This window comes from Styela clava, chromosome 8 (genome assembly GCF_964204865.1).
Source record: "Styela clava chromosome 8, kaStyClav1.hap1.2, whole genome shotgun sequence".
Classification (NCBI taxonomy): domain Eukaryota; kingdom Metazoa; phylum Chordata; class Ascidiacea; order Stolidobranchia; family Styelidae; genus Styela; species Styela clava.
In genome coordinates, this window is record NC_135257.1 from 10,927,558 (window position 1) to 10,949,056 (window position 21,499).

The 21,499-nt window shown below is 35.1% G+C and overlaps 1 protein-coding gene across 2 annotated transcripts in view; it reads left to right on the forward strand.

Annotated features, from left to right (window-relative positions):
* The first annotated feature begins 11,639 nt into the window (after positions 1 to 11,639).
* Positions 11,640 to 21,499, forward strand: part of LOC120345378 (uncharacterized) — a 29,847-nt gene continuing 19,987 nt past the window's right edge. The window contains exons 1-4 of one of the 2 annotated variants that reach the window (XM_039414802.2): positions 11,640 to 11,777; positions 12,150 to 12,260; positions 12,777 to 12,887; positions 19,237 to 19,371. In XM_039414802.2, coding sequence (XP_039270736.2) covers positions 11,720 to 11,777; positions 12,150 to 12,260; positions 12,777 to 12,887; positions 19,237 to 19,371 — 415 coding nt within the window. In that variant the 5' untranslated portion in view covers positions 11,640 to 11,719. The remainder of the gene's footprint in view (positions 11,778 to 12,149; positions 12,261 to 12,776; positions 12,888 to 19,236; positions 19,372 to 21,499) is intronic. The other variant, XM_078114891.1, reaches the window with a different exon arrangement.

Sequence of the window (21,499 nt, forward strand, 5' to 3'; positions counted from 1 at the left end):
CACTTGCGGTAAATTATCACATAATCATTTGAAATGAAATAACATTGACGCTGTTGATGTCGTTATATATACAAAATAAAACGAAGTATGTAGATATACCCAGAAGGCAATGGAACCGAAACGATTACGTAAAAGTATTAAATTCTTAATCCTCATTTCTAGATAAACACATCCGTTGAAAATTAATTGCGATTTATTTTTTATGAGCTCAATCGAAAATCGTGAAGAACAATGGGAAATTTTTTTTCATATCCATGCGAAAAAACTGATGTCACCTACAACTTCCGAAAACGAAACATTTACTGGGAAGAATACCAAGAACCTTGAAAACGGGATGATTTTATGACGCCGCGAAGCCTCTTACCTAGGAACGAACATATAAAGAAAATTTAAAATTATGCCAAAATAATTCTCATCAAAATATGTCATCACCCATAACGATATAATACTTTTTGATGCCAGAGTTTAGATACAGTAAGTCAGTTGAAATAAATTAAATATATTCCCCTATTTCTAGATTAAATTTCAAACTATATTTTAAACTAAATCCAAAAATTTCCACAATTAGTAAATATGAAGAATTAGATTAGATCGTAAGCTATACATGTGCGCGTTCGATGAAAATCCGCTTGCAGAACGGTCCGATCCAACCGGTTTCACTTTAGACTCAGTAATCAAGTTTGAGATATTAAAATCTTTATAAATTAATACAATATTCTCTGTGTTCTCGGGCTTTGAGAATATGCAAATTATTTATGCTTCCCCAAATGTACGTAAAGGCTAATTATTTTCGTAAAATATGGGCATAAAATATTTGAAAAAATCACTGGCCACAAATTGAACGTATTAAAACTTTCACTGAGCGAAGGAATGCACACTTTTACAATAATAGTCCATGGGGCGTAAGATCGTGCCGACAAATTTTACTGCATTATCAGAAAACCTTGTAATATTTGTGAAACTTTGCTAAATATAAAAAACGATCTAGCAATCAAAGGATTGAAAATCATAATGATATGGAACAAATGCCAACAACTCGCAATGAGGCTTTCTGTTTGTATATAAAATATATTCATGATATTTTCATTCTGATCCTGTTTCAAATCTATGTAGACCATACATAATTATTTTTAAAAATGTAGAAAATAAAATACAAATATATATATGAATACTAATTGATTTTTTGAATAATAGTAGTAGTAGTAGTGTAATAGTGGTTGTAATGTGCATCGTCGGAATGGGTAAATACTCGATCACGTGTTTTTCTGCCGTTTCATAAAAAATGTCATATTCATATAGTATGAGTTCATTTTTTCAATGTTGAAAATTTTTAAAGCATTTTCGCTAAAACAAAAATCATGCATATATATTTATCGGCAATATTGCAAACATTTTGAATATTGTATTTTTTCATTCATTCTCTGCAATTTCCAGTATCGCGGCCCGCAAGTTATGAGCTCTTGCTATATATACAATAAAAGTTATTCCAAAAAATGAATAACTGACTAATTACATATTTGGCAGATTTGCAAGTATTATTTGCTTTATATACCGTGAAAAAGTAATTTCCATGTATATTTTGCTAAATTGCACAATATATTCGGTTAAAAACAATTTTTTTTAATAAATTAGGATTTTTTTGGCATTTTCACATAGCCTCAAGCTTAAAAACTCCTTTACGTTATAAGTATCGTGAAGTAGTTTATTTAGATCGTGTTAACCACGATTATTAAAAATATACGCCTATACGTTTCCCATCCATTGGCCGTTTGTGATAATGAATCAAGCATAATCATACAGAGCCAAATAAAATAAATTATTTAAGATTGGGAATTGAAGATATTAGGAGATGATATAAGTTAGCCTTTAGCACTAAATTTTTTGGTAAAATAATATAAGATGTCTAGTAAGCAATGTCGTCAAGACCATGCGGTCAGATACGATAGCGTCATAATAAATCGGTTTAATGGTTACAAGACAAGTTTCATCTTGAATGTTATCTAACATACTTCGGTAATGTTGATTTAAAGATCTTTCAATGTATGAAGCTATATCTTCAAAAATATGGCATTTCATGCGGCCTGTGTCCTTTTAATCAAATATGCTTTGTTCTTCAGGGAAAAGAAGCCCTTCTGTTTCTTGTAAAAGGGGATATATGGAACATAGCAGCATAGGTCTCTAGGAGAGCCCAATCTAAGGGACAGACCTGTCGGATGAATCCGAATGCTGGGTAGTGGTCGTCCTAGCACGGAAATTGCCATGACATGATGTTAATTGTTAATCTCGCCAACGCTATATCAGCATGCAGTATCGCTTTTATCGATTTATGTGAATTGCTGGCTTCTTTCTCGTCTTAGCAGATATTGGTAAAGAAAAATATTATTTATGTCGGGACGTTTATCATATTACCGCGATTGTAGTAAGCGGTACCATCTTATTCCTTTTCCTCAAAAGCGACGATTATCAAACTTTAGAATCTGCTGGACAACGGGTTTTGGCAGTATCTTTTCAATACTAGCGGAGTTTGTCACGTATAAATAATTCGTGGTTAAAATTGTTCATGTCGCTAGAAAGCTTATTTGCTTAACTTATCGTGAATTTGATATGAGAACTGATATTTCATCCAGAATTTCAATTTTTTTATTTTATTATTGTGATCACCGTTTTTATCAAGCGCAGTTTCAAGTATTTTGTGGCGTCTGGAGCTGCTGCAAAACCATGACGGGATTTTCAAACCATGGCCGCTATGGCCAAACCATGGCGACTGACTTTTTAGCTGCCACTAGGGATGTAAGTTTTGTATTATTTTTTCGAATCGAATTTTGAATCACAAAGTTCCGATTCGAATATTTCCGAATCTGATTCTATTTAGTGTATCATCATATCATCGTTAACTATCTTCAAATTTGGAAGAAATATCGTATAAATTTTACTGAAAGAACAATAATGAGCTTGAAGAATGAAGAAAGTTACTAGAAAAACACAAGGCGTGGATGTATCAACTACCAAATATATTACGGCTAAGATAAATTTTTTATTACATAAAGGTATACTCATGTACATAATTACTTACATACAATTATGTTTGCAAACAATACTGGGTGTATAGCGATTGTTTCTTCTAAAATTGACCTTCAAAATCCATCCAAACGATAAACGCTAGTTAGTACCGTATGAGCCATGATTTTAAAAGAAGCAATGGTAACGTTGGGAAGCATCGCAGACATGTTTATAAGGAGTAAAACAGTGATGTTTTATTGTAATCATATTATGTAGATAATTTGAAGAAACGTTTAGATATTAAAATATTTGCGAAACTTTATAACATTTCGAGTAGTCGACCGCTATTGGGCAAAACCATTGGTCCTTCGAAAGCTTCTACCAAAATAAAATATAACGACTCTGGGAGTGTCACGGCTTTGGGAAGCTGTAAACGTAAGGAAAACAAACGCTTCTGGTCGATTTCAAAGCAGCGCCGCTGTGTCGTGCATCTGCCTCAGGTTATCTATAAAAAAAATTTAAATAGAATCAAGCCCCTTTTTCCTAAATTGCTTCGAATTGATGTTGATTCGAATCGCCTCGATTCGAAATTCTGAAACTTACATCCCTAGCTGCCACAAACCAATGCTGTTAACGCGGTCGCAAATTGAAAAGCAATGGCGGAACCTGACATTGTGGGCTGTAATAGCAAGGCTTCCCTGATGGTGATAAATATTGGGTAAGTTGGAACATTTTTCTCATGGATAGTTTTGATGTAATGGACGTTAGGTTTCAGGTTTAAGTAGATATAATTTCGCATGATAAATTAAAATATGGTACATGACTTTGTGAATACACCGACAATAGCGTCATAACCATGACAAGAGCCGCCATTGGTTCGTTCGTGGCAGGAGATGCCAATAAGTGCTAAGGACTCAGACTCGTTTTTATTTCGTCAAGCGTGGCGGCCTACGTCAAGGCTGTCTTTCGTTTTAAAATTTTAAATTAGGGGCTCACACGCATTTTCGTATGGGTCGCGTAGAGTGTAGACTACCGGCACCCCTGTTAGTAATCGGATTCTCGTGTCCTTATATTAAGCTTTGCTCTCTTGTTTATAAAAAAGAGGTAAGAGAGTCTTTGTAAAGTACAACGGTTAATGAAAGTTTGATAACCGCTGATATAAAATTATCATCTCTTACAATTAAAACGTGTATTCAGTTTGACCATCTTAATTCAACAGAAAAGACACCGATTTGAAGCAATGATTGGATTTAAAATTTTGAGAACGTGTTCTCTTTTTAGTATCAAACTCAATAAAAACGGGTTACCCCATTTCACGCAAACGACATGAATCACACCACCGATTTGAAGCATATTCAGCGGTTTTAATAGGTCCAAATTTTTTCCTATTTGCTATCGACAATTCAAAAGGTTTAAACCGAATTTTCTAATTTATTTCACTCTTGGCGAATGTTAACGAAACTGTATCCTAATTATGAAAGTGATACTCATACTCACTTCAAAACCCCATCCTAGGACCAAGGCCTATTCCCGGGACAAATTTTTCTATCCCATCCCATGGACGAATCTGAGGATTAAATGGGAATCCCATGGACAACCTTGCCGGTGTCTCGCAATAAAATAAACAATAGATATAAGTATATGAAGAAAAAAGACAAGTGAAAAACCTTTAAAATGTAAAAAAAAGTATTAAGGCCAAGGTCAGCTCTGACGTAACCAAGTTGGCTTGTCTTACTGCCCGGTGGGATATACAAATTTGTTTTTCATCCCATCCTATGGACGTTTCCCAAGGACAACCCTGCCAATACTACCATCGCGTAACCAGTACCAATTGTACAATTGTTTAGTTAAATCTAAATTATAGGAGGGGAAGACACTGATTTTGCGGAAGGGAGGATGCTATGACCACGGTCTTGTTGTGGTATAAAACAAACATATCTAGCTTGCGTTTCATTCTTTCTACAATGCAAATCATCACACCATGGTGGTATGAGCTAGCCAAGGCTGCCCAACACTCGGCCCGCGGGCCGCATGAGGCCCACCGGACTGTTTTTGCGGCCCGCCTTATAAAGTTTGTGAGCAGACCTTTTAATTTTTTACTATGTTATATATCAATTTATAGGCTTATGTATGTTTTGTGATTTTGATGTGATTATTTCTGCCATCTATCTACATTCAAATGCCGGTTCCTATTAATACGTATGCGTCAAGTCTTGCACCCTGGTGGACATCGACGTCAGTTTTTTTTTATTTCTCGCAAAACTGTGCGTTCTGTTCGACGAACTTGAAAGATATTGTGTGATCATTGGGGACGAACGCGGAGCGCAATCATAAGAATGAATTTTAAGGCCTAAGTTTGCAAATTAATTTCATTCTGATAACTTTCGTGTCGTCTTTGATCTTTGCAATGTTACTTCATGAAATATATACTTGTATTGGTCTTTCAAATTTTACGAAACGACCCACTTGAACTCGATATTCCCGCGACATTGGTGCACATTATGCTCATTTAAACATTGAGGCAGTATCATAGCTACTGAAATTGAATAAATGAAATTATAACGCAAATATAACACTGAATTTTGACGTGATGTGTGTGTTCTCGTGTGGTCGTCAAAAATCCGCAAGTGTAATGATTGATTCAGCTGCACGCCAGCGTCATGTCCACGCCCTGTGTTACCAGATATTCGAATAGTAAACTGCTATTCTAATATTCGACTTGAAATTCGAATAATTTGCCAGCTCTACCCAATAACCAGAAAGCAATTATTAACTCGATTGATTGTATGTTAATAAACTTGCTTTTTATGTATTATGTATATTTACTACACCGAAATCAGGACCTGGCTGGTATTAATGTTTGGTACAAACCTTTACGGCCCGCAACGAATTTCTTCACGTGAAAGTGGCCCGCGAGACGAAAAAGGTTGGGCAGGCCTGACTGCTAAACCAACGTTTTTCAAACTGTGTTCCGCTGAACACTGCTGTTCCGCAAGTGTGTAGGATTGTTCCGAAATTGCGACTAAATTGGTCTTCATGGCAATTTCGGCGGTACTTCGGAGCCTCTGGGTCGTAAATTTGTCTCCCAACTAGAGACAAACAGGTGGACAGGCCTTGATATTTAAACAGGTGGAAAAGCTTCGTGTCAGTCTGAAAAACATGGAATTTTCGTCAACTGTTCAAATGGTTAACCGTCGACCGAATTTTTAATTGTCAAGTTTACAGCAAATTTTTCAATTTTACCATAGGCTAACTTTGTTGGAAACCACCCTTTTCAATAGATTGTTGGCTTAAAACGTAAAGCTTCAAAAGATGTCGTGATAATCCGGTTAGTCAAGTTGATGCAAAAGTAAATCCATTACATAATTTTTTTAATATTAATTTAACCTTTCGATTTCTTGGTGCTCCGCGAAGCGAGATAAAAAGCGTAGGTGTTCAGGGGCAAAAAAAAGTTTGAGAAACGCTGAGCTAAATAGACAAAGCAGGATTCAAATCGAAAGTACAATGTTCAGGAACATGTCTTAATATTATATATTACTTGGACTTTGGTGGATCACTACATTACACCATTTTTAAGGCAACTAATTTAATTTGGTTCGTCAAGAGTTATGTTATGCAGTGATGAGGGCTGGGCATTTCGAAACACTAATATGTCGAAACGGCGCTCTTTCGCCTTTGGAACGGATATTATGACGCTTTAGCAAATTCAAACTGAAATTCGTCCAGGCATCACGTTTTGACTTCACAAAAATAGCTTAATAAAAAATATTTCGTCACTTTGCACGAAATTATTTTAGATGCGTATGACTTTGCTGGTTCACAACAATCTGTAGCATCGGGTGAAGTAGCAAATGTGATTCTCTGATACTAAACCCATAGTCCACATATAAGGGGCTTTGTGGGCCCAACATTGTTTTCAGACATAAAGTTTTGTTTTTTTATTATTATCTTGGGGTCATTGACCATCATTTCTACATGGATGTGGAGTTTGCAGCCTTAAGCATTTTTTTTACGTTTCGATATTTGTATTAGGGTTTTTTAAAAGTGGCTAGATGCTGTCGATAGATCTTGGCTCATATTAGTGAAATAAACTACCATTTATTGTACTAAAATTGAATTTCTGACATTGTAAGGAGATTCAATGTTACTATGTGTAATGTTACTATGTATTCAGAACTAACCCATGTAGTTATAAAACAATTGTTTTTAACAAAAAGGTGCTCTCGAAGTATTCGTACCAAGATGGCGCAAAACCTAAACATTGTATGTGTACCAGGTTACGGTTCAGGATGTGCGTCATCTTGGTACGAATACTTCCGGAGCGCCTTAAAATCCACTTAGAAAAAATTGCTCAACCATGTATACTGCACACACACCTGGGTATCATTATTACTTATCGATTTTAATCGGTAAGTATGTTGATAGGTATTTGTCTGTCTGTATGTCTATTTGTCTGTTTGTTTGTCTGTTAGATGCACGCGATATCTCACGAAAGCAAGATTGAATTTGCTCCAGATTTTGCATGTGCATTCATCTTATCTCAGACCAGAATCCTATTAATTTTGGGCAAATTATGTCGTAAAATTAGCAAGTTATTAATTAATTAGTGATGGGACACAAGGTGTCACTATGGAGTAAGAGCGCTGTTTTGGGGAATCACCTAACTTTCGATCGATAAGTCTTCGGTCTCTGACCGATATTCTCGTTTATGTCATTGACATTAAATCTAAACAATAAAAAAAACTTTATGTCTCAAAACGAGCTTCGGTCACGATTCTGCCTGACTATTACATAGTGGCGTGATAATAATACCTATGTGTTATTTTAATATGTCGTAGCTTGCCCTAACTCCCGTAAAAAAGTTTTCTGTACTGTAGGCCATTCTGCTATAGAAATAAGGTTAGACTAAACAGGCAAACACGTAGAAAAAGTCTTGCAAAACAGTAGGAAATAATACAAAGCTTTAGGTTAAATATTGTCAAAAGAACGCGAAGAAGTCTGGAATGGACTCCGTTTGCCACCAAGAGAGTATATAACACGTGACCTATTTTGTGAAAAATCTGCAGGTTGAGGAAAAATTAAATTACACAATATTCACTTTGCCGCTTATTTTATTGATAAGTATAGAAAGTAAGGCAGGCGGTCGCGAGTAATGTGTAAACTACCAAAGGGGGGCGAGAGTCAAAAAAGGTTGGGAACCAATGCCCTAGTGTTTTTGAATGGAAATACCTATTTATAACTGCATGACATTCAAGTAGGGCAATAGTGTAAAGTGGCTACCTGTACCTTCAATTAGACCGAGAAATTGTGACATTATCATTACGTATAACAATCACACTTCTGAAACAATTTAACAATTAGAATCATTGATTGTGTCTCGTTAAAAATTTAGTACACCCCCGCGTGTTGGGAAGTATAGGCAGGCTACTAGTCAGATCAAAAATTTGTTGAATCCGGTTGGAAAGTAGCAAATACGACTATGATTACATTAAGTATGGTTTCATTGAAGCAGTAAATGACTTTGAGCCAAAAGCACAATGTGTTAAGTGTCAATACTACATTGCGCGTGAGCTTGTCTCCTATCAAGCCTCGACTTGACCTGATAATATCCAACATGTAGATTCAAGTTTTGCATTAATAGTAAATTGCATGTGTATACATTTCTTCTTTTCTCGTATATTAACATTTCATTGTGGGTCGCAAAGAAAAAAATGGCAATAAACGTGGATCGCGAACTGAAAAAGGTTTTGAAACACTGCACAAAATTGCTTGATATACGCACACAGCGCCAGAGAGTCAAATCTGGCAGATGAGAAAAAATGTGGCTGATAATAAACTGAGTGCATCATGCGATATAAATCATTAAAAAAAAAAAAAAACTAGACTTCGACCAAGACTAAACAATTAATTTTGAATATAAAATAATTTCAATCGAAAGATTGCGAATTGAGAGAAACTTTCAAATTAGGTCGACAAATTAAATTGATCTGATAATATCCAACATGTAGGTTCAAGTTTTGCATTAATAGTAAATTGCATGTGTATACATTTTCACTTCTCTCATATATTAACATTTCATTGTGGGTCGCAAAGAAAAAAATGGCAATAAACGTGGATCGTGAACTGAAAAAGGTTATGAAACACTGCACAAAATTGCTTGATATACGCACACAGCGCCAGAGAGTCAAATCTGGCAGATGAGAAAAAATGTGACTAATAATAAACTGAGTGCATCATGCGATATAAATCATTCAAAAAAAAAAACTAGACTTCGGCCAAGACCAAACAATTAATTTTGGATATAAAATAATTTCAATCGAAAGATTGCGAATTGGGAGAAACTTTCAAATTAGGTCGACAAATTAAATAAAAATGTGATTCAGAATCGGGATATTCTCAGTTACATAAATATGGACACGTACATCTAATGATGGATGTGGAATTAGCTACCAAGTTAGGTACATTAGTATACGTAAAAGTCTTGTAACCACCGTGTTCCTAATTCAGTGATCTATGCCCGAATCTTAACATTTGCCGGCGGCAATAACAATTTTAAGCTCAAAACAATATAATCGTAATAAGATGAGTCATTGTATTAAATTACCCGATGATGTCTTGTCTATTTTCGAGTCAAGACGTCTCGCACCTATCGAGTATGTTCAACTCTATCCAATTTGAACACACTGGCTGTATCATGAAGTGAGCCAGCATCTTATTATTTATCTCCTATGACAAGACAAGACTCATGCTAAATGCCATAGTATACATAAAGAACGATTATTTGTCGTTGCAAAATTATGGCATAATAATCTATATAGTCTTGTTCACAAATTGTTTCGAACAGATAATGATTCAATAACAATAAGAGAAACACGCTGTAGGACAAGCTGTAGCTGCATAAGATTGAGTAGCCTGTCTTGATTTCAGTTCTCAGGGTTGGTCGACTTCGAGACGAAACGAAAAAATGTTTAAATACAGCGACCCAAATCTTAAGAAATCTAGTCTGGGTCAAACGTAATTCCCCCTTTCGCATTTTAGAGCTTCAAAATAACTATCAAAAGCCAGAAATCAAATAATATGAGGATGCAACGAAAAAATGTTGTAGAAAAAGATAATGAAACATAACGACAAGTTGTTTGCCTGGCAGCTTGCTTTGTGAAACACAAAGTATATGAAAAGAAGGTTGAAATATTACATTTTTTCAGTCAGTTACTATTATTGGTTTAATCATACCAATTGCACAAAGACTGGTCATTGCCATTGGTCATCAGTAAGATGCAATGCGCCTACAACTTGCAATATTAATTTCATTTTCATCTCAATCTTATTTAATATATATAAAAATAGGTTCGATTTATGAGATGAAACAAGGCAACCTCATAACTAAATGAGTTTCATTAGGCCACCATGATCAATGTAGGCTACGTTATTTGTGGAAGGCAAATAGCAAATAGAGGGCCATTCTCCTTGAAATCGTTCAATTCGTGGTAAAATAGGGAGGTATTTTGAAATAAAGTTAATTTGATAAACCCAAATTTCATTAACTTGACATAATTAATTGAATTAAGTTAATTAACACAAGGAAAGCACGTTGAAATTATTTAAATTACGTCAATTTATACACGATTCAGACGAATGTAAGTATTTTTAAATGGTTTATTTATAAAATATAACCATATTATAATAGTGTCGTTAGAAAAGGTACAAATATTTACCTAGCTGCACCAAGGCAGGCATGGCACGGTTTGGCAACATTTATCTGATCAATCCGATCTAAATTTCATGTTTTATGTTGTCTGTCGAACCGGGGATGCTTGATTTACCGAAATTTTGATTTATCCAAAGATCAATTACAAAAACACTACGTCTGCATTCTGCAATTAGGCTGGCGATATACGCTTCAGGCGATAGTGAACGTACCAGGAACGCCTGTTTTAATAGCATCAACGATATTGCTCAGTCATATTTTTAGACAATTTATTGACGTTGTTCACGATTGATGTCTGTATTTGTCGTTGAAGTTATGCGAATAAAACGATAGGACATTTGTAATCAGATAGGTCATCAGAAAATATTAAGTATTCAACATATTAAGTGAAAAACATTTGTAATCGCATTTGCATCATCTTAGTCGTTTTATAAACTGTTCCACTAATTTTATTCGCAAAAATGTCAGGCTAAAATGTAGAGTCATTTTACATATTCATATCGAGAGGGACAGAAGTGTCCTAGTTGTATATGTGTAGACAGTAAAATATTTTAGATTATTATTTAAGATTTTTCTGGTTTGCCAGCACTATTATTACAATCAAATAATATAAACTGTAAAAAACTATAACACTCCCGAAAACTAATCTTTTTGTGGGAGCATAGTTGCTGTTTGGTTTCTTTGTATGAAATGAAGAAAAAATTTTTTTTTCATAACAGTGATGCCTTTTGGTAGGAAAGAACGATGGTGATTAGGAAAAATGATATTCTATTGGCAAGATCAATTGATAGGACAAATGAATAACATAAAAACTTAAAACTCAGTCAGAGAATTAAACTGTCAGGGCTGGGTATTCATAATCGTCATAAGTAGGAAGCAAAACTATTCCAGAATGCTTCATTCCCCGAATTTAACATTATACATTTATTAATAATTATTATACCGATTATAGATATAATTCAATTCTCATATATATATTTGGAGCAAAAAGAACGAGGCTGGCGAGAAACTATGCTTTGGACATCAGTTTTGGTTTTTCTCGCATTTGCAGGGATGTCATATCAGCAAGGTAAGTACAATTTACAACGTACTAGTGTTGAATATAAATATATGCAATGGTGTAACATGAAACATCTGGAAAGGAATTGTTCCAACAACAGAAACGTTAGCCGTAACAAAATTTCATCAAAGCGACCCATTGGTCCATTTCGTTCCCAATATTCATCGTATATATATTCAATCAATAAATAATTAGAATGACTTGTAAGTAGTTCTGCAAAAGTTTGGTACTTCTTTAGAAGAGAGGGAATCGCTGATTTAAATATATAAACATGATCAATATAAAAGGTAACAAATAATGCTTCTAAGAAGCATTCTTATTACTCTGTTCTACTGCAAGGTATTCCACAATTGAACATCATAATATTATTTTTTTTAATAGGATGCACAGATTCTCATGCTAATTGTGGCTTCTTTGCTCAATCTTGTAATACGGCAAATATAAAACTTTTATGTCGTAAAACTTGTGGACAATGTAGTAGTGGACCTACAGGTAAATATATATTAAAATAATGTGGTATATAATTCTGTTATCCATGACTCACGCATGTGTGTTTCTTCACTAAATATCACACTGTGACAAATTTCCCATTTAGGCCTATAATATATTTCTACATTGTCCTTTTTTGTTCAAGATACGGGACTACTAACTTGTAGTTTGGCTTGTAAAAGAAAATATGTTATTTTAGAAAATGTTCAAAATGCACCTAAAATGCCAAATAGAAATAGCTATTGTGAACGTCTGCCATAAATTAATTGCTGTTCATAAACAGATCCCCGAATTATTTCGGGCTAACTTCTACATGCCTTCGCTCTTTCTCGTAAACTTATCAATTAAATCCACGCGTTTATGTTTGACTACGTCTGTACTACAAATCAATGACTTGAAATGACGATGTAAAATGACACTGTTTGTTCTATTTCAATTCCTCCTTCAGGTTACCCATTTTTCGGAATCATTTTTACTTTAAGTTGATAATGTTATCAAATATTTCATTCTGATTCTTAGGCTGCGGACCAGATACGCAAACGTGGTGTGGTTCAATCGCCAAAAGTAACTGTGGAAATGCTTTTATGAAGTCCGCTTGCCCAACACGCTGTTGCGAAGACCAAGGCGGAGGTAATTTACTTTATTCCTAAAGCACATACAATATCTCAAATTATACATACAAAGCACTTATATATATATACATAAAACAACAATCTAGGTTGACTACTAGGTATTTTACCAGACGACAGAAACATGAAACATTTTTTTTAAAGCATAGGATAACTTGTAAATATCTTCGAAATTATTTACCGTATTTTCCGGCGAATAATTCGCTATTCTAGACCCAAATTTTTGGCCTGCTTTTGGAGGGGTTGTCTTATTAGGCCAGTATGATAATTTTTATCGTTCGGGGTCACCTATTTATTCAATTCGGACCATAAACTACCTTCAGCGATAGCATCCCCTATAACGTCCTCATCAGGTCAGTTTAAATAAATCGGCGTTCTCGCGCTGTGAATCTGGAATTTTAATGCTGTGATTATCATATTTGAAGTTGCCGCATTTTTGTGTGCATCACGAGTGAAAGGCTTTTACCGATACACCTGGGATTGCAATTTGTGAAAATCTTCAACTGTTTTTGTCAGCGTGATGTCCTATTTAAGCCTCAAACATCTTTCATTTCAGCATTTATTCTCCCTAAGTCACAAATTTGCGAGGACAACTTTTTTGCTCTCAAGCAACCATGGCACTTGTGTTGTGAGATATGAGTTATCACATAATCATGTGTGACAAGATAAATAAAGGAGTGAATACGTGACCCAAATTTTCTTGATTGAAGAGCGGCACTATAAAATACTAAAAACAAAACGGAAACGACATTTAAGTTTTATTTTAGGATGTCCCCCGACAGATTAAAGATGATTTTTGGACATTGCAAATCACAAAAACATTTTGTGTTCTACAATTATCTCACAATATTATGTCCGCAGATTGCCGGGTTATTTTAGATCGGTGATGTTCTCATATGGTGGACGCAATTTACGATGAACACAACTAGATTGAAATTAGAAGACAGTTTGAAATCTAGAACCCCATTTTTTCAGGGTTAAAAAAGGAGCCTCGTCTTATTTACCGGGTAGACTTTTTCGCTGGGAAATACTGTAGTTAAAACCTATCTTAAAATTGAAAATCAGTAATGTTAATAATGTCTTGGTTATATGTTAAGTTCTACACCCAAGCTATTATAGAATAAGGGTTCAACTGAATACGCTTACACTTCTTTATTACACCAGCATAACACACAACATAAGATGTTTACAGCAACAGAACATACTAGCGAGTGACGCAACTGCGACACGTTAGCACAAGACAGATAGCACAATCAATTATTAGGGACGTTACTCGACAAGGCATTATTAGCCATCATCAACATCCCTCTTCGTTTAAGATAAATTTCATAAATTATTTTCAAATTCAGAATAGGAAATATTCACCTTTAACTATTACGCAATTCATGACCACCACAATTAAGACGCATAAATGAGCAATAATATTTAACACTCAAAATCAAGTTATAGTCACTACTGAGTCACATAGTCTTTCATCCAAATAGGAGGTTTACGATTTCGACGAGGTCTGGTTGGAACATCATTCGAAATCAGAGGTCGAGAATTGTCATTGGCAACCGGAAGGTTGTTCGGCTTATAGTCAGACAAGAATGGAATACTTGGTTCATATTTTTCGATATTACAACTTTCATCAGGACGGATATGAACACGATTTCGTCTGTATGTAACACCATTCTTCGATTTGACAATGTAAGATCGTGTAGCAATTCGTTTCACAATAGTTCCTCTATTCCATCCCTTCCGTTCTGGATGTTGAAAATATACAGCTTTGCCCAAATTAAGTTCTCGCATTGGTCTTGTAGATTTGTCATAACTCTTCTTCACGCTGTGCTTTCGACGCAGGCGTTTCGAGTCACAATTTTCGTTTGGTTTCGTAATTGTAGGTATAATCGATCTGGTTGATCGACCAAATAGCATCTTTGACGGACTGCTGTTCAAATCTTGACGCGGCGTATTTCTTATTTCTAGAAGAGCTAGAAATTGATCTTCATTCGTGTTTGCAGTCCTTTTCAGCATATTCTTGAAAATTTTCACGGACGATTCAGCTTTTCCATTCGCTTGTTGATGTCCAGGTGAAGAGGTAACATGCTGAATTCTCCAATCTCTCATGAATTTCTCGAATTCCGACGAGTTGAGATTTCTCCCACAATCTGAGATTAACATCTTTGGAATACCATGTCGAGCAAAATGGCGTTTCAGACATATGATGATTTGATTCGTAGTTGTCGTCGTCATCACATCAACTTCGAAGAAACTTGAAAAATAATCAACCGTGATTAGATAATTTTTCCCTTTATACTCACATAAATCAATTCCAACTTTTTCCCAAGGAACACTTCCTTCGTTGTGTTGCAATAATGGTTCTTTCTGATTATTTGGTTTCGTCTGCTGACAAGAAAAACAATTGTTAGCAATTTGCTCAATCTCTTTGGACATACCAATCCAAAAAACAGTTTCACGAGCACGGCGCATCATACTTGCATAACCTAAATGAGAAAAATGAAGTTGTTGCTTTATTTCGTTACGCATAGATTTTGGGATCCATATCCGTTCACCCTTCAAAATAATATCATCTTGATAACTCAATGTATCTTTTATTGAAAAATATGGTTTTACACAGTCAGGTAAGTCATACTAATGCTCGGGCCATCCATGTTTTATATATCTCAGCAACTTCATCGATTCATCATCTTTCATCATAGCTTGCTTTACATCTTCAATTCTTTCATCTGGAATTTGCTCTAAAGCGTCTACTTTCAAAATATGTGGAAAATGTTTGGAATTTTCGATAAAATTTCTGCTGAGGGTATCAGCAATTAATAAGGATTTTCCAGGCATATATTTGAATTGGATATTATATCTGTTCAATCGCATCATAAGAGTTTGTAAACGTCTGGGCGCTTGACTTAATGGTTTGCTCAAAATTGTTTCAAGAGGTTTATGATCGTTGTGAATTATAACTTTGCGACCATAGGTATATTGATTAAATCGTTCAAGTCCAAATACAACAGATAAAGTTTCTTTTTCAATCTGAGCCCAATTTCTTTCAGATTTTGACAAACCACGGGATGCATATTCGATAGGCTTCTCATTCTGCATTAAAACAGCACCAAGACCATCTTTGCTGCTATCAACTTGTAGAACTAGGTCAAGGTTAGGGTCGTAATAAGCTAATACGGGCGATTTCGTAATTTTACGTTTGACCAATTGAAAAGCTTTCTCACACTTTTCGTTCCATAGCCATTTTACATTCTTTCTAGTGAGATTTCGAATTGGCTCTAGATCACTGGCAAGATTAGGCAAAAATCTGGATAAATATTGAATCATGCCACAAAATCGTTTCACATCACTGACATCTTTTAACGATGACATTTTCACTATGGCCTCTGTCTTAGCAGGATCTGGCTCTATCCCACTTGTTGTAATCTTATGGCCCATAAAAGTTATTTCTTCTTTCATAATTCTTGCTTTGGTATCATTTAATTTAATGTTTTTAGTTCGGCACCTGATTTGGAGATTTCTTGTGTTCTCTCTCAAATCCGCTTCCGCTTCAGATTTCGTGTCTCCACATCCAATTACTATGATGTCATCTGCAATCGTTATAACACCTTTCAATCTGAACAATGCTTCATTTAAACGTTTCTGAAATATTTCGCTGCTCACATTCAAACCAAATGGGAGTCTAGCCCATCTGTAACGAGAAAAAGGTGTGATCATTGTCGTTAACTTACTCGATTCTTCATCTAATATTACGTGCCAATATGCTTCTTTTACATCAAACTTGGTAAACACTTTTGCATTGCGTAGCTTATGCAATACATCATCAAGAACAGGTAATCTGTAGTGTTCTCGTTTCAACGCGGCATTTAAAGGTTGAGGGTCAATACATATTCGAAGCTTTTTGTTAGGTTTCTCAGTCACAGCCATTTGACTAACCCAATCGGTAGGTTCATCCACCGGTATTAAGATTCCCCTTTTCACGAGGTTATCTAATTCTGATTTAACTCTTTCTTGGAGAGCTATTGGGATTTTTCTACAAGGTAAAACTCTAGGTTGAAAATCGGGATCAACTTTTAATTTCGCTATTCCCAAGTTTCCCAAAGTTTGCGGTAGGTCAACATTTGCAATAAATTTATCGCTGTTTATTGTAATCAAACCCATTTCTTGTATTGTCATTAACCCCAAAAGACAGTTGAAATTATCTTTGACAACAGTAAATCTTACCTCTGCGACTTCATCATTTCGAGGATTTTTTACCTTTAAAATTGCCTCACCAAGTGGTTTCATTTTCGTTTTATTCCACATCACAAGATTGTCAGTAGTTGGTCTAATTTGGTCTTTCCGCACATATTTCTCGCATATTGTGTTGACATCTGCAGCACTATCAATTTGAAATCTGACTTCATAATTGTTGACTTCCATCAGAGCAGTAATTCTTGAACTGTTGACGTTATTTATATTCTGGACACGCTGGTGACCTTCTTCAAGCGTTTCTTCATTTTGGTCATGTTTCTTCATTTGTCGAACATAGCTTGCGTTTCTACACTTCACTCGGAAATGATTTCTACCATTGCACGAATGACAAGTTTTTCCGTAGGCAGGACAAAAGGATATCCCGAAGTCGTGTCTGCGTCCACAAAATTTGCATTTTTGGTATGCATTTGGAATACGCTTGTTTTTCGGAGCTCCGTTTGTATTTCGGTATTGTCTATTTTCAGTCGACAAAATTCGTTGCTCGCTTTCCGAAGTTGCACGGATCTCCGTCGCTTGCTTTTCTGACATTTCATATGTTTGGCAAATCTTTATGGCTTTTGACATATTGAGATCAGTCTCCCGCAGCAGAATTTCTTGTAATTTACCGCTTACAGAAAATACGATTTTATCTCTGATCATTCGGTCTTTGTTTTCGAAATTACAGGAATCGGCTTTACTACGGAGTTCAACGAGAAATGTATCAAAATTGTCTTTGTACTGTATATTGAAAAAGCGAAAAGTCTCCATTACCTCATTCATCCGAGGATTACAGTGTTCAGCCATTTTCTGTAGTAGAACTTTAGGGTCATTTTCGTCTTCTGTCTCACTGTATACAAAGTGTTCGGCAGCTTCAATCATTTGAGCACCTGCGCAATATAAGATTATTGCCTTCTGTTCTTCCTTTGACTTGCTAGTAGAACCGCTGGCTAGCATGAAAATATCAATCTGTCTCTTCCATTTCTTAAATGTTTCTGATAAATTTTCATCATGCAGATCAAGAGTCGACGGTAAGCGAATTTCAGATACCGCTGCCACCATGTTAATAATGTCTTGGTTATATGTTAAGTTCTACACCCAAGCTATTATAGAATAAGGGTTCAACTGAATACGCTTACTCTTCTTTATTACACCAGCATAACACACAACATAAGATGTTTACAGCAACAGAACATACTAGCGAGTGACGCAACTGCGACACGTTAGCACAAGACAGATAGCACAATCAATTATTAGGGACGTTACTCGACAAGGCATTATTAGCCATCATCAACAAGTAATTCATTTTATCACCCATATTTTAACAGATCGATGGCCCAAATATACCTAATCAATACCATTTTTCACATAATACACATTGAATAAGTTTTGTGCAAAATGCTTTCATTAACAAAATCAATTGTTATTTAAATTGTTTCATTTTCCATCTGTGATACGCACTACGCAAATAGTGACTGAAAGCGAATGTTCGTTCACAATGTTCTTGTTGCTCAACGGACTGCCACAATTGGACTCATTTAAAAATATTCATATGTAGGCTCGAATTAACTCGAATCGTTGCAGACCTATAACAACAATAATATTTTTCTGATATTAATATTCGAATACAAATTTTCTCAAAATTCCACGATAAAAATTATGTCAGCTACTATCGAAATTTATATGTTAACTGTTTGACTACTAACGTGTTTCCCTGAAAATAAGACTGAGTCGTATTTCAATTTTCTTCCGAAAATACCACCAGGGCTTATTTTTGGAAATGTCTTATATTTTCATTTAAAAAAAACAAAATTACAAAGCAGAGAATTACGAGATTTTCAAATATACAAAATATAAAAACCGATATCCATTTACTTATAAATAACTCGTTTTTGTTCAAAATAACTGCAAAACATAGATTATCAACCTATTAAAACGAGTATGAGAGATTCCTTTCTATTGACTAGGTCAAAAAAATATTTCGCGTTATTGACCAGGTCTTATTTTAAAGGAAGGACTTATATTAAAATCAGTTTTAAAATACAGGCTGGATCCTTTTTTCGGGAAAACACAGTAGCAGTATTAATGATTTATTAATATTTTTGTTATTTTTATAAAAGAATCTTGTGAGAAAGATGCCGCGCAATGGTGCCCCGGATATAAGGATGAATGCGAAAGGGATACTTACGTGAGAGATAATTGCAAGACCACCTGCTGTAAAAATGGAGGAGGCAATGGTGGCTGGGGTGTCACACGTAAGAAAAATAAAGTATTATATCAACTGTATCAGTATCATATCAATTGTAAAAAAAACATATTCACCAATGAGTAATCTAACATCTTTCTGAAGATGCTGTTAATACTACTAAAATTGTTGAATTACCCCCAAAGGCATCACGACGAAGGCGTTACAGCGAAAACAGTTCAGACTGTATGGTGCTTCTGCGCGAGGTTTGTCTCAGGGCTCCTTGGTCCAGGAATGTGCCTATCCCTGTTGAAAACCAGATATATCATCTGATGAATTTTTTTATTCTTATCCTGGTAATGTTTGCTTGTGGCTACCCCACAGTAAACGTATGAATACAACTTAAGAATACAAAATTGTCACAATGCAAGTAGACGTTTTTAGACAAGGTCAGCATAGCCTCAGGGTGGCGCTGTAAAGCAATAATTCGCGTTCGCCATGTTTTGGATTTTGGAATCAGGGAATTCCCCTGTATGATATTTTGATTCAAAGCTGATATGGAGGACTTATGGTATTTGTTTAGTTTAGAAACTTTAGATTCAGAATGTTAGAAGAATTAGAAGTATAAGTTTATTTCGACTCCATAATCAGCATAACAATAAAATGATGGTTGAAAACAAATAAATAATAACCGATTATGAAATCAGGAGAGCAAACAAAACCTCAGATTCGGTGAGGCGGGGTCAGGGGGTCGGCAACCTTTCAACAGGTATATATACCTAACATTTCGAAAACAACTGACCACCGCCCTCAAAATACTCAATTGTTTATTAGGGAAAAGCCAATTAAGTGAAATGCCCAAGCGGAAAGGTGTTGCAGAGCACCACATCCCAGCGCCACATATACCATATCTCTTTATCTGCCTTGAAACAATTTGTCTCAGAGAAAATGTGCCTTCTTCATTTCAATTCGACTTCAGATTTGTTGACTATCAATATGATGGAATTTTTTTACAAGCCATTGTTTCACAGATCTTTAAACATTTTGATACCCAAAGTATGTCGCCACATTTTTCATCCACTTCAAATATTTCATCAGTTTCTCACTGTCATTCATCATGGGGCATTTCATAAAATGTGCTAACAAAATCAAGAAATATTTTAGATGCAATGGAAAGTAATTTTTTCGTTAAAAACGAAAGTTTATTTTAAGAAGCATTATAAAAGAGTTCAAATGAGCTAGAATGGCTTCTATTTGACATTGCAGAGTTTTAAGTAGAATAACCTATATAAAAAGAGGAAGAACAAAGAAAAACAAACATAAAAAACTATTGCAGGGAAAATAATTTTTCCAAAATTGTGAAAATTGCCAATGAATCATAAATAACAGTCATTCAATTTATTGTAAGATGACACATTGAATGAATTAGAGTCGTTGATGCAGGAAAACAAGAAAATGTGGCGAAAGAAGCAAACTTATTTAGATAGCAGATTACAAAAATCAAAAAAGCTAAGCAAGTTTTAACGGGCGATAAGAATTAGAAGGTTGAAGTAGGCGCGAAGAAAAGTGAAAGAGACTGCCATAATGCTGGATTTGAAGGTGGTCCAAGTTATCAAGGGCGGATTCAGTGTGACAATCGCGACACCTGGTTTCACTTAAGGTGCACACAGCTCTCCTTAGTAATGGTCAAAATTTTTATTGTGGGGCATTTGTTTTAAAAAAAAATAATACCTGATATGTGACTTTTCGAATGTACTGGAAAGCACGATTATCGATAATTTCTAAGGTGTTAAATACCTTCATAATAAAGTGAATTCTCATATCTTTCATTCTCGTAGCAGCGTAGGTTACAGTAACCACTTTTTTTAATCTATGATTTCATCTTCATAAAGCAATCGAAATGTTTCATTCTCTGATTTGAGTGCTTCGAATTTTTTATGATTATTACTATTGTATCAGTTTCATTGATAAAAAATTTCATTCTTGTTACCATAAGTTTTACAGGCAATATTCATGATTATTTGATTTTTATCGATTCAAGAGTTGACTTCCTTGCAGTGCACACTGAGAATAGTCGAAAATATAAGTGGTGCCTCTTATTACATTAAACAGGAATGTGTTTCCGGGGCGCCAAAACGGTTATGGATTCTTTGCCACTCACATTGAATTGTAAAAAAATATTTTTCTTAAAATGTGTA